This window comes from Lynx canadensis, chromosome B4 (genome assembly GCF_007474595.2).
Source record: "Lynx canadensis isolate LIC74 chromosome B4, mLynCan4.pri.v2, whole genome shotgun sequence".
Classification (NCBI taxonomy): Eukaryota; Metazoa; Chordata; class Mammalia; order Carnivora; family Felidae; genus Lynx; species Lynx canadensis.
This window is the reverse complement of record NC_044309.1, coordinates 32,173,096-32,187,884: the sequence shown is the minus strand read 5'-3', so window position 1 is coordinate 32,187,884 and position 14,789 is coordinate 32,173,096. Positions and strand designations below refer to the sequence as shown.

Sequence of the window (14,789 nt, the reverse complement as noted above, 5' to 3'; positions counted from 1 at the left end):
TGTTAGGAGATGAGGCATTCATAATAAGCTCCACTTAATAGCATGTAATTTAGCAGAACTTCTCAGTAAGGCCATATTCAAGGGTCAGCTGCAATTTCTTTACTAAACTCCCAGCTGGGTATTTTAATTCTCTGCCAAGTAAAATAATAATTGATTTTTCCTAAACAATATTCCTAGACTATTCATTGCTAATAGGACATTCTTGCTCAATTAAATTTTCAGATTTAAATTCATGAGGACTATCCTAAGGAGTCTCTAGAAAATATAGGTTAGTGAGCAATTAGAGTTACAGGGTATTCAGTTGATCACACACAACAAAACTGTTCAAAGGCATGGGGGAGGAATAAAAAGCAAATACAAATACATATATACCAAAATCTTGATGATACTGAAATTATTCCAATCCTTTTTTAAAGAGTTAATCTAGAACTCCCAAGGAAGATGGGGTAGGAGGACCCTAAGCTAACCTCCTCCCATGGATACAACTAGGTTAACACCCACATCAGCATAAATAACCCAGAAAACAACCTGAAGACTGGCAGACCAAACTCTCAACAGCTAAATGTAGACAAGAGGACACATCAAGAGGATAGCAAGGGCAGAGATGCGGTTGGGAGCCAAATGGACTTGTAGGACTGTCCCCAGGAGGGAGGGGCACGTGGGCATAGAGAGGGGAGAGAAACAGAACCTCACACCAGGGAGCTTGCAGGCGGAACTCACAGGGGAAGACAAACCCCAGTAACACTGGGCTTTGAAAACAAGAGGGGCTGAATTTTGCAAGTTCTTACAATCAGTGGGGTTTAACACCACCTTCAAAATCAGTGGGTTCAGCTCTGGGAGAGCAGGGGAGTGAAAGGAAACTGAGTCTCTGCCCTTTAAACAGCACAGTAAACAGCCCCATGGAAAATAACAGCATAATAATTGCAGTCTGAAAAATGCCTGGGGCATAGGGGTGGAAGATTTGTTTACTAACCTCAAGCATGTCCAGAGGGCAGAGATCCTTGGGAGACTTCTCCAGGAACAAAGGAGCCGAGGGAGGGGGGCATTTCCCTCCTGTGCTCCCCAGCATAAACACATGGACACCTGCTGGAACCGCACAGTGCAAACATTTTCCACCTAACTTGCTCACGGTGTGCCCCACACTTCCACATTCTCCTGCGGACATGCCACCTCCAGCCAGGCCTCTGCTCCAGATGTCCTCCCACAACAGACCCAGGCAAACCTTGCTAATACTGCATGTCCTGAGCCCAGGTGCTTCTGCAAATCTACCCTCTCCAACCTGGCAGGCCTCAGTCCCTGAGGCTTAGGTCCCCTACCTTAGCGGACCAGCACAAACCTTGCTAACAATGGTTGTCTGCACCTGTGTTCTCCTGCCGTCTTGTCCTCTCTAATGAGGTCTGGCAGTATGCAAAGAGCCCCAACCAGGACTAGCACAACCCCAAAGTGACTGCTGACCCAGGAACAGGGAAGATAGTCACACATACCAGTTCAACTGTGGCCCCAGGAGTGGGCTGAGGGCAGACATCTGGTATGACTGCAGGTTCCCCCCCTCCACCAACGAAAATGTCTCTGGCAACAAAACAGGGAAAGCCCACTGCTGTTCGGTGCTACTACATCTCTGGCAAATGTTTAGTCTGACTCAACTCAAGCCCAAGGCAGTCCCAGACTAGCGCACTAACAACACAGGGACTAAGCCTTCCCAAAACAGACAAAGAGAGCCATTGTAGACAACTAGACTGAAGGCAAAAGCGGCTTAGCCACAACAGCAGGGCACACAAAACACACATGGGAGATACCCCTGAAGCGCCAGATTCTGGTGACAGAGGACACTGCACTTCAGGGCACTACAGGACCTCTTCTTCAAAAGGCCACTATTTTCAACAGCAGGAAATGTAGATGTACTTTCCTAATACATAGAAACAGACACAGAGAGACAAAATGAGGAGACAGAAGAATACGTCCCAAATGAAAGACCAGGACAAAATCACATCAAGAGACCCAAAGAAAACAGATAATAAGCATGATAGAAAGTTGAAAATAATGGTCATAAAGATATTCACTGGACTTCAGAAAAGCATGCAGGACTTCAGTGAAACCCTCAACAAAGAGACAGAAAACATAAAAAAAAAACCCAATCAGAAATGAAAAACTCAGTAACTGAAATTGAAAATACACAAGATGGAACAAATAGTAGACTAGAGAAAGTAGAACTGATGAGCAACAAGAGGACAGAGTAATGGAAAGTAATCAAGCTGAACAGGAGAGAAAAAAATAACAAAAAAATGAAAATAGGTATGGGGAATTCAGTGACAACATCAAGCATAATAACACTGCATTATAGAGATCCCAGAAAGAGAAGAGAGAGAAAAAGAGGGCAGAAAATTTATTTGAAGAAATAATAGCTGAAAACTTCTTGAATCTGGGGACGGAAACAGAAATCCAGATCCAGGAGGCATAGAGAGCCCTCAGCAAAATCAACTCAGAGATCTAGACCAAGACACACAGTAATTAAAATGGCAAAAAGTAGTAATAAAGAGAGAATGTGAAAAGCAACAAGAGAACAAAGACTGCTACATATAGGGAAACCCCATTAGGCTATCAGTAGACTTTTTAGCAGAAATTCTGCAGGCCACAAGGGAGTGGCATGATATAATCAAAGTGCTGAAAGGAAACAACCTGCAGCCAAGAATACTCCATCCAGCAAGACTATCATTCAGAATAGAGGGAGAGATAATGAGTTTCCCAGACAAACAGAAGTTAAAGGAATTCATGACCACTAAACCAGCCCTCCAAGAAATGTTAAAGGGGACTAAGGGGATTGTTTTGAATGGAAAAGAAAGACCATAAGCAAAAGTAAAAAAAAATAATAATAATAGAAACTAAATTAAATTAAATTAAAAAATGGCAGCACAAAAAGCAGTAAATTAAGTATATTTATAAAAATCAATGAAGGGATTCACAAAAGGATGTAAAGTATGACACCATATACCTAAAATATAACAGGGAAAGTAAAGAATGGGTTCAAACTTAAGTGATGATCAACTTCATACAGACTGCTATATGCAGAAGATGTTATATACAAATCTAATGGTAACCATAAATCAAAAACTGGTAATAGACATGCAAAAAATAGAGAAAGGAATCCAACACACAAAAGAAATCCATATCACAAAAGAAAGGCGATAAATTATGAGCAAAGAGAGTAAGAGAAGAAAGGAACAGAGAACCACAAAAACAACCATAAAACAAGTAATGGCATAAGTATGTAACTTTCAGTAATTACTTTGAATGTAAATGGCCTACACACTCCAGTCCAAAGACACAGGGTGACAGAATGGATAAAAAACTAAGCCCCATCTATATACTGTCTACAAGAAACTCATTTCAGACCTAACAACATATGCAGATTGAAAGTGAAGGGATGGAAAAGTACTTATCATGCAAATAGAGTGAAAAGAAAGCCAAGGTAGAAATACTTACATAGGACAAAATGGAATTTAAAACAAAGGTGGTAACAAAAAACAAAAGAGGACACATTTATAAAAGGAAAAAATCCAACAAGAAAATATAACAATTGTTAATATTTACGGACCATACGTGGGAGAACCCAAACACATAAAGCAGCTAATAACAAACATAAAGGAAGTAATCAACAGTAATAACAATAGAGGATTTTAATACCCCACTCACAGCAATTGGTAAATCATCTAAACAAAAAATCAACATGGAAATTAGCTTTAAATGCAATATTGGACCAGATGAAGCTAACAGATATATTCAGAATATTCCATCCTAAAACAGCAGAATACACATTCAAGTGCACATGGGACATTCTCCTGAATAGATCATACATGAGGCCACAAAACAAGTCTCAACAAATTAAAAAAGATCAAAGTCATACATGCATCTTTTTTTTTTTTTCCTAATGTGTATTTTTGAGAGAGAGAGAGCATGAGCAGGGGAGGGGCAGAGAGAGAGGGAGACAAAGGATCTGAAGCAGGCTCTGCACCATTAAGAGCATCTTTTCTAACCACAGCATTATGAAATTAGAAATCAACGACAAGAAATGTTCTGGAAAGAATAGAAGTTAAAACAGGTTAGTAGACAATGAATGGGTCAACCAAGAAATCAAAGAGGAAATAAAAAAAATACATGAAGATAAATGAATTTGAAAATACAATGATCCAAAATATCTGGGATGCAGCAAAAGTTGTTCTAAGAGGGAAGTTTATAGCAATACAAACCTACCTCAAGTAGCAAGAAAACCCTCAAATAAACAACCTAAATTTACACCTAAAGGAACTAGAAAAACACATACAAATAAAACCCCAAAACAATACGAAGAACCAAATAATAAAGATTAGAGTAGAAATAAATGCAATAGATGCTAAAAAACAACAGAACAGATCAATGAACCTAGGAACTGGTTCTTTGAAAAGATCAACAAAATTGATATACCTTTAGCCAGATGCGCCCCCCCCAAAAAAAACAGTGAGAAAGACTCATATTCAGAAATGAAAAAGGAGAAACAATAACCAACACCACAAAAATATAAAGAATTATAAGAGAATATTGTGAAATATTATAAAGCTAACAAACTGGACAATGTAGAAGAAATGGATAAATTCCTAGAAATGTATAACCTCCCAAAACTGAAACAGAAAGAAGTAGAAAATTTGAACAGACCAATTATCAGCAATGAAACTGAATCAGTAATCAAAAAACTCCCAAGAAACAAAAGTTCAGGACCAGATGGCTTCACAGGTGAATTCTATCAAACATTTAAAGAAGAGTTAATATCTATTCTTTTTGAACTATTCCCCACCCCCCACAAAGAAGAAGAAGAAGAAGAAAGAGGAGGAGGAGGAGGAGGAGGAGGAGGAGGAGGAGGAGGAGGAAAGATTCCAAATTAATTCTATGAGACCAACATTACTCTGATTACCAAAACTAGATACAGACAACACACACAAAAAGAACTACAGGCCAGTATCTCTGATGAACACAGATGAACATAGACTCCTTAACAAAATATCAGCAAACTAAATCCAACAATACATTAAAAAAATCACTCACCACAATCAAGTGATATTTATTCCTGGGAAGCAAGGGTAGTTCAATATTTGCACATCAATCAATGTGACACATTACATTAGTAAAAGGAAGGATAAAACTTAAATGATCATTTCAAGTCATGATTAAAAACCCTCAACAAACCTCAACATAACGAAGACCATATATGAAAAACCTGCAGCTAACATCACCCTCAGCTTTTCCCCTAAGGTCAGGTACAAAACAAGAACATCATTCTCATGTTTATTCTACATAGTACTAGAAGTCCTAGCCACAGCAATCAGACAACAAAAAGAAATAAAAGGCATCCAAATCGGTAAGGAAGAAGTAAAACTTACACTATTTGCAGATGACATGATACTATCTATATACAGAAAACCTCAAAGACTCCACCAAAAAACTGCTAGAACTGATAAACAAATTCAGTAAAGCCACAGGGTACAAAATCAATGTACAGAAATTTGTATTGTATTTCTACATACCAAGAAGGAACCAGCAGAAAGAGAAATTAAAAATCCCATTTACAACTGCACCAAAAATAGTAAGATACTCAGGAATAAACCTACCCAAAGAGGTAAAACACCCCTACTCTGAAAACTATAAAGGAACTGAAGAAATGAAAGAAACTGAAGACGACACAAAGAAATGGGAAGACATTCCATGCTCATGGTTGCAAGAATATTGTTACATGTCTATACTATCCAAAGTAATTTACATATTTAATGCAGTCCCTATCAAAATATCAACAGCATTTTTCACAGAACTAGAACAAACAATCCTAAAATTTGTATGGAAACACAGAAGACCCCAAATAGCCAAAGCAATCGTGGAAAAGAAGAGTAAAGGTGGAGGCATCACAATTCTAGACTCCAAGTTATATTACTAAGCTGTACTAATCAAAACAGCATGGCACTGGCACACACACACACACACACACACACACACACACACACACAAAGACACATAGATCAACGGAACAGAAGACCCAGAAATAAACCCACAATTATATCGTCAATTAATCTTCAACAAAGCAGGAAAGAATATGCAGTGGGAAAAAGACAGTCTCTCCAAGAAATGGTGTTGGGAAACTGGACAACCACATGCAAAAGAATGAAACAGGGCCACTTTCTTACACTATACACAAAAATAAACTCAAAATGTATTAAAGACCTAAAACCATAAAAATCTTACAAGAGAACACAGACAGTAACTTCTTTCACATCAGGCACAGCAATTCTTTTTTTTTTTTTTTTTTTAAGATATGCCTCCTGAGGCAAGGAAAACAAAACCAAAAATAAACTCTTGGGACTACATCAAAATAAAAAGCTTCCACACAGTAAAGGAAACTATCAACAAAACTAAAAGGCAACCTACACAATGGGAGAAAATATTTGCAAGTGGCATATCTGATAAAGGGTTAGTATCAAAAATATATAAAGAACTTAGAAAAACTTCAAACCCAAAACCAAACACTCCAATCAAAAAATGGAGAGAAGACATGAACAGACATTTCTCCAAAAAAGACATACAGATGGCCAATAGACACATGAAAAGATGCTCACCATCACCTACCATCAGGGAAATGCAAATCAAAGCCACATTGAGGTACCAACTTAAACCTGTCAGAATAGCTGAAATCAACAATACCGGAATCAACAGGTGTTGGCAAGGATGTAGAGAAAAAGGAACACTCATGCGCTTGTTGGTGGGAATGCAAACTGGTGCAGCCGATGTGGAAAACAGTATAGAGGTTCCTCAAAGTGTTAAAAATAGAAATACCCTATGATCCTGCCATCACACTACTGCATACCCAAAGCATACAAAACACTAATTCAAAGAGATACATGCACCCCAAACTTTATTGCAGTATTATTTACAATAGCCAAATTATGGAAGCAGCCTAGTGCCCCTTGATTGATGAATGAATAAAGATGATGTGGTGTGTGTGTGTGTGTGTATGTGTGTATTGCGTGTACATATATATATATTGCATGTATATGTGTGTGTATACAATGAGATATTATTCAGCCATAAAAAAGAATGAAATCTTGCCCTTTGCAACAACATGGATGGAGCCTGAGAGTATAATGCTAAGCAAAATAGGTCAGTCAGAAAAAGACAAATACCATATGATTCCACTCATACGTGGAATTTAAGAAACAAATGAGCAAAGGGAAAAAAGAGAGAGACAAACCAAGAAACAGACTCTTAATTATAGACAACAAACTGATGGTTCCCACAGAGGAGGGGTGCTGGGTGAAACAGGTGATGGGGATTAAGGAGTACACCTACCATGATGAGCACTTAATGATGTATGGAATTGCTGAATCACTATATTGTACACCTGAAACCACTACAATACTATAAATTAATTAACTGGAATTAAAATAAAAACTTAAAAAAAAAAGAACAAGGAAAATCTGAGAAATAATTACAGACAAGAGGAGCCTAAGGAGACATGACAACTGAATGTACTGTGGTATTCTGGATGCAATCCTGGAAAAGAAAAGGGACAATGGGTAAAAACTAAGGAAATCTGAATAAAGCACGAACTTTAGTTAATAATGTTTCAGTATCAGTTCCTTAACTGGAACAAAATATCATACAAATATTAAGCCAATAATAATGTTTCTGGATGTTATATAATATTATAGATGTAATAAACTGGGTGTGAGATATATGGGAACTCTGTACTATCTTCACAATTTTTCTATGTATCTGAAATAAAACCTTACTCAAGAAAATATATCTATAAAAATTAACATACCAAACAACATACCAAAATATATGCAATGAAGCTTAGAGGGAAATTTATTAAATTCCTATATTAAAAAAGGAGTATCTCAAATCAATAACTAACCTTCCACCATAAGCTAAAATTTCTTTGGTTAACTCCCACTTGGGTATTTTAATTCTCTACCAAGTGAAATAATATACAATTGATTTCTAAATAATATCTGTAAGAAACTAGAAGAAAAAGAAGAGCAAACTAAAACTAAAGCAAGCAGTAGGAAGGAATTAATATAGAGAGGAAATAAATGAAATGGAGAATAGAAAAATAGAAAATCAATAAAACTGAATGTTGGTTCTTTAGAAAGATCACTAAAATTGATAAACCTTTAGTCAGACCAAGAAAAAAAGAAGACTGAAATTAGTAAAAGCAGAAACAAAATGAGGCATTACGACAGATTTTACAGAACTAAAAAGAATTTTAAGAGAATACTATACACAACTGTTATCCAACAAATTGGATTAAGTTATGAAACAAATTCCTAGAAAGACACAAACTGACTGAAGAAGAAATAGGTTAACTGGAACAGACCTATAAGGAAAGAGATGGAATTCCTAATATAAAAACTTCCAAGAAAGAAAAATCCTGACCAATGGCTTCAGTGGTGAATTCTAACAAACACTGAAATAAGAATTAATACCAAACCTCAAACTCTTCAGAAAAACAGAAGAAGGAATGCTTCCTAACTCAGGAAGTCAGTATTACACGGATTCCAAACCAAAGAGATCACAAGAAAATCAAAGAACACTATCTGCTACAAATAGAGATGAAAAAATCCTCAACAAAATACCAGCCAACCAAATCGAGCAACACATAAAAATAATTATATACCACAATCAAGTGGGATAATTTATCCCAAGAATGCAAGGTTGATTTTAACATATCAATAAAGAACAAAAATCACATGATCTCAGTACATGCAGAAAAAGCATTTGACAGAATCAAATACTCTTTTAAGAAAAAAAAACACTCCACAAAATTAGGAACAGAAGGGAACTTCCTCAATTTGACAAAAAGCATCTATAAAAATAACATCGTATTTAACAGAAAAAGACTGAAAGCTTTCCCTTTCCCTGTTAGGTCATGAATAAAACAAGGATGTGCACTCTCACCACTTTTATTCAACAATAAGCTAGAGGTCTAGCCAAGGCAAATATGCCAGAAAAACGAATAAAAAGCATCCAGCCTGGAACAGAAGAAGTAAAGTTTGCAAATGACATGATCTTGCGTGTATAAAATTCTAAGGAATCTAATAAAACACTATTAGAACTAAAATGAGTTCAACATTGTGGGAGGATATAAGATCAATTTACAAAATTAAATTCTATTCCTATACACTAGCAACAAACAATCTGAAAATGAAATTAAGAAAACAATTCTACTTAGGAATTGCATGAAACAGCATTAAATACCTAGGAATAAATTAAACAAAGTATAAGACTTATGCACTGAAAACTATAAAACTGCTGAATGAAACTGAAGAAAATCTAAATGAAAAGACACCCCATGTTCATGGATGGTAAGACTTGCTAGTGTTGGCCTAAAATATTTCCCAAATTGATCTATGTATTCAATGCAGTCCCTGTCAAAACCCTAGATGGTTTTGTTTGTTTGTTTTGTGGAAATTTAACAAGCTAACTTTAAAATTCATATGGAAATGTAAGGGTCACAGAACAGCCCAAAAAATCTTGAAGGAGAAGAACATAGTTGGGAGAGTTTTACTTTCTGACTTCAACTACAAAGGCATGGTAATCAAGACAGTATGGTATGGACATAAGGAAATACAGATCAATGGAATAAAACTGAAAATCCAGAAATAAACTTGCACATTTATGACTGATTTTTGACAACAGTGACAAAACAATTCAACGAGGAAAGTGGAATTCAACAAATGGCAAGGGGAAAACTGGATATCCACAGCAAAAGAATGAATTTGGACCCCTACCTCACAAAAACGAGTTAAAAATGGATCATATACCTAAATGCCTTAAAATTATCATAAGCCTTAAAATTACGTAACTCCTAAAAGAAAATACAGGAGTAAATCATATCACCCTGAGCTCTTCAATGGTGTCTTAGATACAACACCAAAAGCACAAAAGATAAAACAAAAAAATATATATAAATTGGGCTTTATGAAAATGAAAACCCATGTTGTAAATGATACCTTTAAGAAAGTGAAATGACAACAAGAGAATAGGAGAAAATACTTGTGAATCATTACGTGACAAGGGACTTGTAAGCCAGAACATATAAAGAACTCTTAGAATTCAATAATACAAAGACAATCCAATTTAAAAATGGGCAAAGAATCTGAATAGACATTTCTCCAAATGGCTTCCTCTCTCCCTCCCATAACCCATCACTGCCACTCTCTAGATAGAACCATTCTTGTAGACAACACTCAGTCAGAGGCTTGGCTAGGCAATGTCTCCAGAGCTAAAGACTTTGCCACCCTCCCTTCAGAAAGCTTACCTTAGTAACGTAAGCAGTGAAACAGCAGAATAGGAGTTAAAGTTATAAAACACCCGGGGTACGGGAAGACTACAGCAAATAGCTACTGAATGCTCCCTGTGTTTCAGGCAAAGTGTGAGGTACATCAATACCACTTTTATTTACTTCAGCAGTAGGTAGTTATTACTATACTTACTCTGACATTTAATAAATATTTATTAGGTACCTGGCTGTGTTCCAGATGCTGGTCATATTGTAGTGAACAAGAAAGACAAAAAGATTTTTTAAAAAATCTTAATTATAAAACTTACAAACAAAATAAGATAAATGAGTAAAACCTAAAGAATGTTAACTGGTGATAAGTGCTATGAAGAAAAAGAAAGCAGGAAATGATGAGAAGGGAATGTTGGGGGGGTGGGGAGGAAGCAGGTTATAGAACTACCCTTTGAGCAAAGACTTCAAGAAAGGCAGGGAGGCACCACGTGTACATCCTTCAAAGAGGATTCTAGGCCCAGATGGTGTCACGTGCCCAAGTCCCAAGGCAAGTACTGGTATATGCAGGAAAGACCAAGACGCCCAGATAGGAAGAGTGGTAGCAGCTGAGCTGAGATGAGAGGTGGCCTAATCTTGCTACAGGTCATGTAAGGGCCTTCTCTTTGTCATCCTCAGAGAAAGATGGGGAAGCACCAGAGATTTTGAGCAAAGGAAAGTACACAGTGAGAAAAACAATGGCTCAGGACAGAGCCCTGGGCCCCTTTCAAAGGAACTGAGCCAATCACTGATGAAGGCCATCAAAATTCATCCCCTCTCCAAAATCTAAACTAAACACCAGAGGTTCAATTAGCCAGTGTTGGGCCTTAAGTGAAAAAGTGACGGAGAGTCAGGGTTAGGCCAGCTACTTCCCGGCCACGTCCATCTGAACAGAAGGCAGCCTGGAATTTAATACTGGTAGACCCAAAGGGTGGAGCAGAGGCAAGAAGAGACAGCCCCAGAGAAAGGAACCTGCTGTTGATCTCATTATAGGGTGAGGACAGGCATGTATGGGACTCCTGAGCCTTCCAATAAATCTCCTGCCTTAGCCTCTTTGTGTGGGCTTCTCATCCTCATAAATCAAAATCCTTGGCTTAGACAGGGAGCTATGGTTTGTTATCCAGGTACCACACAGGGGACTGAAAAGATTGTTCATGGCTCTAAGTATAACCCAGCTGCAATAAGTCCTGAGGGAAAGGATGGGCTGTATGGAGGGGCAGTTGGGCACCATAGCCTTCTACCCAACCCCAGCTTTCCACAGCTGTTGTTGAGAATATTACACAGTGCCCTTATGTGAAAACATCAGAGATCATCAAGGTGCAATATCAATTACTTCATCCTCTTTTTTAAAATGTGTCAGTATCAATAACAGAGCTTTTAGAATATTCTGCAAGGCTAAAAAATATATTCAGTGATATTTAGTTATTGTTACTCTTCTAAAACAAAGTTAATGAAGCTATGAAATATCTGCTTTGAGTTATAACTCCATTCTGGGTATTTGAAGGTCCTGGAAGCTCTCTTACCACAGGGAGGCTGCAGTTCTGTTCTTCGTGGGCAGCAGGACGAGAGAACTATTGTCCTTCCCCTACCACCCACCTGCTCCTGGGTGGCATGCCAAGACGCCAAGAGAATGCCCAGGAGAAAAGTAGAGATTAATGCATCTCTGTCAACTCTAGACTGAACCTGTTCTAAATGGCTACTTCTAATTCCAAGGGACACAGAGAAGGGAAGAATTATCATACAAGGGTCTTGCCCAGCGCATGCATCTATCTGCCTTCTGCCCACAGGTGTGCAGGCTGACTCTCAGTCACAAGAGAATCAGTCTGCAGTGCTGTGCCCACTATGTGGGACCCCAAAGCTGCTCATCTTTGAACTGTAACTATCAAGACCCCAGTACAAGCTAATCTCCTGCTAAGCCACCAGTTTATCTAACAGGACGAGTGAAGATGTCAGTAGTTACAATTACCAATAAAAATGTACCACTCCTACAGTACTCTAAAGACATGAACTAACCAATTGTCCCCATGACCCTCTGGGGGAGAACACTTTAGATGTTCTCTCAACATCTGGGCTAAACTGGGGAAGCAGCAGGGATTAAGATCTCAGTCCTGTGTCCTCCACAGGACACTAGGCTTCTCTTAACAATCGAGTCAGAGTCAGGTCATAATTTTCGTAGGAATTAAACGTAAAATATGCCCACCACATTCCATCTCAGCAGCTTCAAGATAAATCTTTTTCATGGTATGAAGTTTAGTACTAATCTCATCCATGGTTTCATCTGGTTTTCCTACCCATCTTTTCTCTTCATCGCCACTTCCCTTTTCAACAATTTCAACCCTGTTTCCCTGCAGTTTGTTTTTTAAGAACTTGAAATCCTTTGGAGGAAGAAGGCTAAGCAATAAATATACTTCTCAGATATGACAGAAGAACGTAGAATCATTCTAAATCACCCAGCAATTACTTAATGAATGTCCGTTTTACCCAGTAGGTGGCAAGTTTAGTGAGAGAGTGAACAAACAAATGGATGAACAAATGAATGAATAAACAAACAGGTTTACTGTTGAATTAGCTGAAGGGCACAAAGCTCTTAGTGTGGCAGAGATACAAAAGGTCCTTGGGTGGCCTGCAAACTTTCTATTAGACAATAATCTCTTCTCAGAAACAACAGGGAATGGCATTCTGATCTTCCTCTGGTATGGCTCATTCACAGGCAGAGCTAACTTCTTACCTGAGTTGCACACAACATAAAGGTCAGTGAGAATGGGTTCCACTGTCAAATCTATTTCCCAAATGAGAGCTGACCTAAATAGCCCCTAAAGTTTTAAGAATCTAAGTAAGAATATAGATATTTATCTCTTATTTGAGTCTTAAAGTGCAGATTACCTCCAAGTTGTCTTTGAATATCTTACAGATGCATTATTATCACAAAAATCACAAAAGAGAAGACAGTAATATATAGCAGGCATTCATATAGGATGTATATGTTCTTCATCTCTAATTCATGTCATTAAAACCTTTGTAGGGAATCAACAACAGGAAACCTGGATGTTAGCAGGAAGTGAGTGGCTTTAGTTCTTCTTATTTCTCTTTAGCCCAAGGTTTTACTTACCTGCATTTAACATTTTGACATTTACTGGCTCTGAAGGTGATTTTACCACTGACTTTAGGTGGGGACTGTGGAACAGACTTCACTCCCTCTATTGGGAGATCCATTCTCTACTCTCCCAGAAGAAAAAAAAAAAAAAGACAATCTTGAAGGCAAAGATGTGGTTTCCCTAGGGCACCTGGTGAGATCCCCTGCTTGCACCCCACCCCAGTGGACTACAGAATGGCTGTGTCATCGTGAAGGCACTCACCAGGGTGACAATGGCACATTCAGCCGTCAGCTGAGCAGCACTGAACAGTGTCCGAACAAACCGGTAAATCTGCTTCTGCTCTGGGTTGTGTTTGTCATAATCTGGTGGCACTTCGGATTTCTGGGGAAGGAAATGTTTTCAGATGACTGGCCACCCAATAAAAACAAAAGAGAAATAATTAAACAACATCAGAAGGTGGAGATTACCGAAAGAGGGTGAAGGTTTTCATCAAAAATATCTAAGAGCATCCTTCCATCTGGGTCCCTGGTAGGGAAAATAAAAGAAAATGGAGTTTACTTTCTATAAGAATGTCATTCAAAATAAAATAAAAATATATTTTGATTTAATGTGTTTTAAGAAACTGAAGTCAGTGTTAAATGTAGGAGATGCTATTGGCTACCCATGAGCAATAATTTTTCTTATGTACAATATTTAATCATTTTTGTTTGAGCACTCTATGAAATAAAGTCTATGAAATAAATTAAACCACATTTAATTGAATTAACCTAAGGTAAAAAAAATCTAGATTTTCATTTTCTGAGCTTTCAAATGAACCAAATCTAAGCAAGTGATAAACTTCTTTAAACATCTTTCTGAGCAAAGGCTGATGGATATGCTTAAACCATTACTATGTTGTAGTTGATAGGAAAGAAGTTCAAGGGCAAAAATGAACATTCAGTGTGTCCTAGAAACTAATTTGAAGTTTTCACAACATGCAACTTAAACACTTTGTTAATTAAGAGTTTCAAAATTTTACATTGAAAAACAAGAGGTGACATGTAGAAAAGCTTAATTCAGTAACCTATAAACCTATAAAAGAATGGCTCGTTGTTACCAGGGCCAGTAAATGCCATTTAAAGTGATGGCTTTCCCTGTAGGCACAGTGCTTTGAGTGGGGCTCTGTAGACACCAACCATACTTCACCAGCAACAGCTCTACTTCCATCTGTTTTATGTCACTTGCCTTCGGCCTAAAAACTATTCTTTAAAAAGCAAATTTGGAAACCATTGCTTTTAGTAACATCATATAATTTCCACAGTCTGTGCTTCCAATGCTGATTAGGCTTGTGAATATCAGAAGGGTACAGA

General features: G+C 37.7%; 1 protein-coding gene across 2 annotated transcripts in view; it reads right to left on the bottom strand.

Annotated features, from left to right (window-relative positions):
* CCNY (cyclin Y) overlaps positions 1 to 14,789 on the bottom strand; it is a 233,661-nt gene that overhangs the window by 19,788 nt on the left and 199,084 nt on the right. For both annotated transcript variants that reach the window (XM_030321264.1, XM_030321263.1), the window contains exons 6-7: positions 13,908 to 13,965; positions 13,702 to 13,821 (exon numbers count right to left, since the gene is read on the bottom strand). In XM_030321264.1, coding sequence (XP_030177124.1) covers positions 13,702 to 13,821; positions 13,908 to 13,965 — 178 coding nt within the window. The remainder of the gene's footprint in view (positions 1 to 13,701; positions 13,822 to 13,907; positions 13,966 to 14,789) is intronic.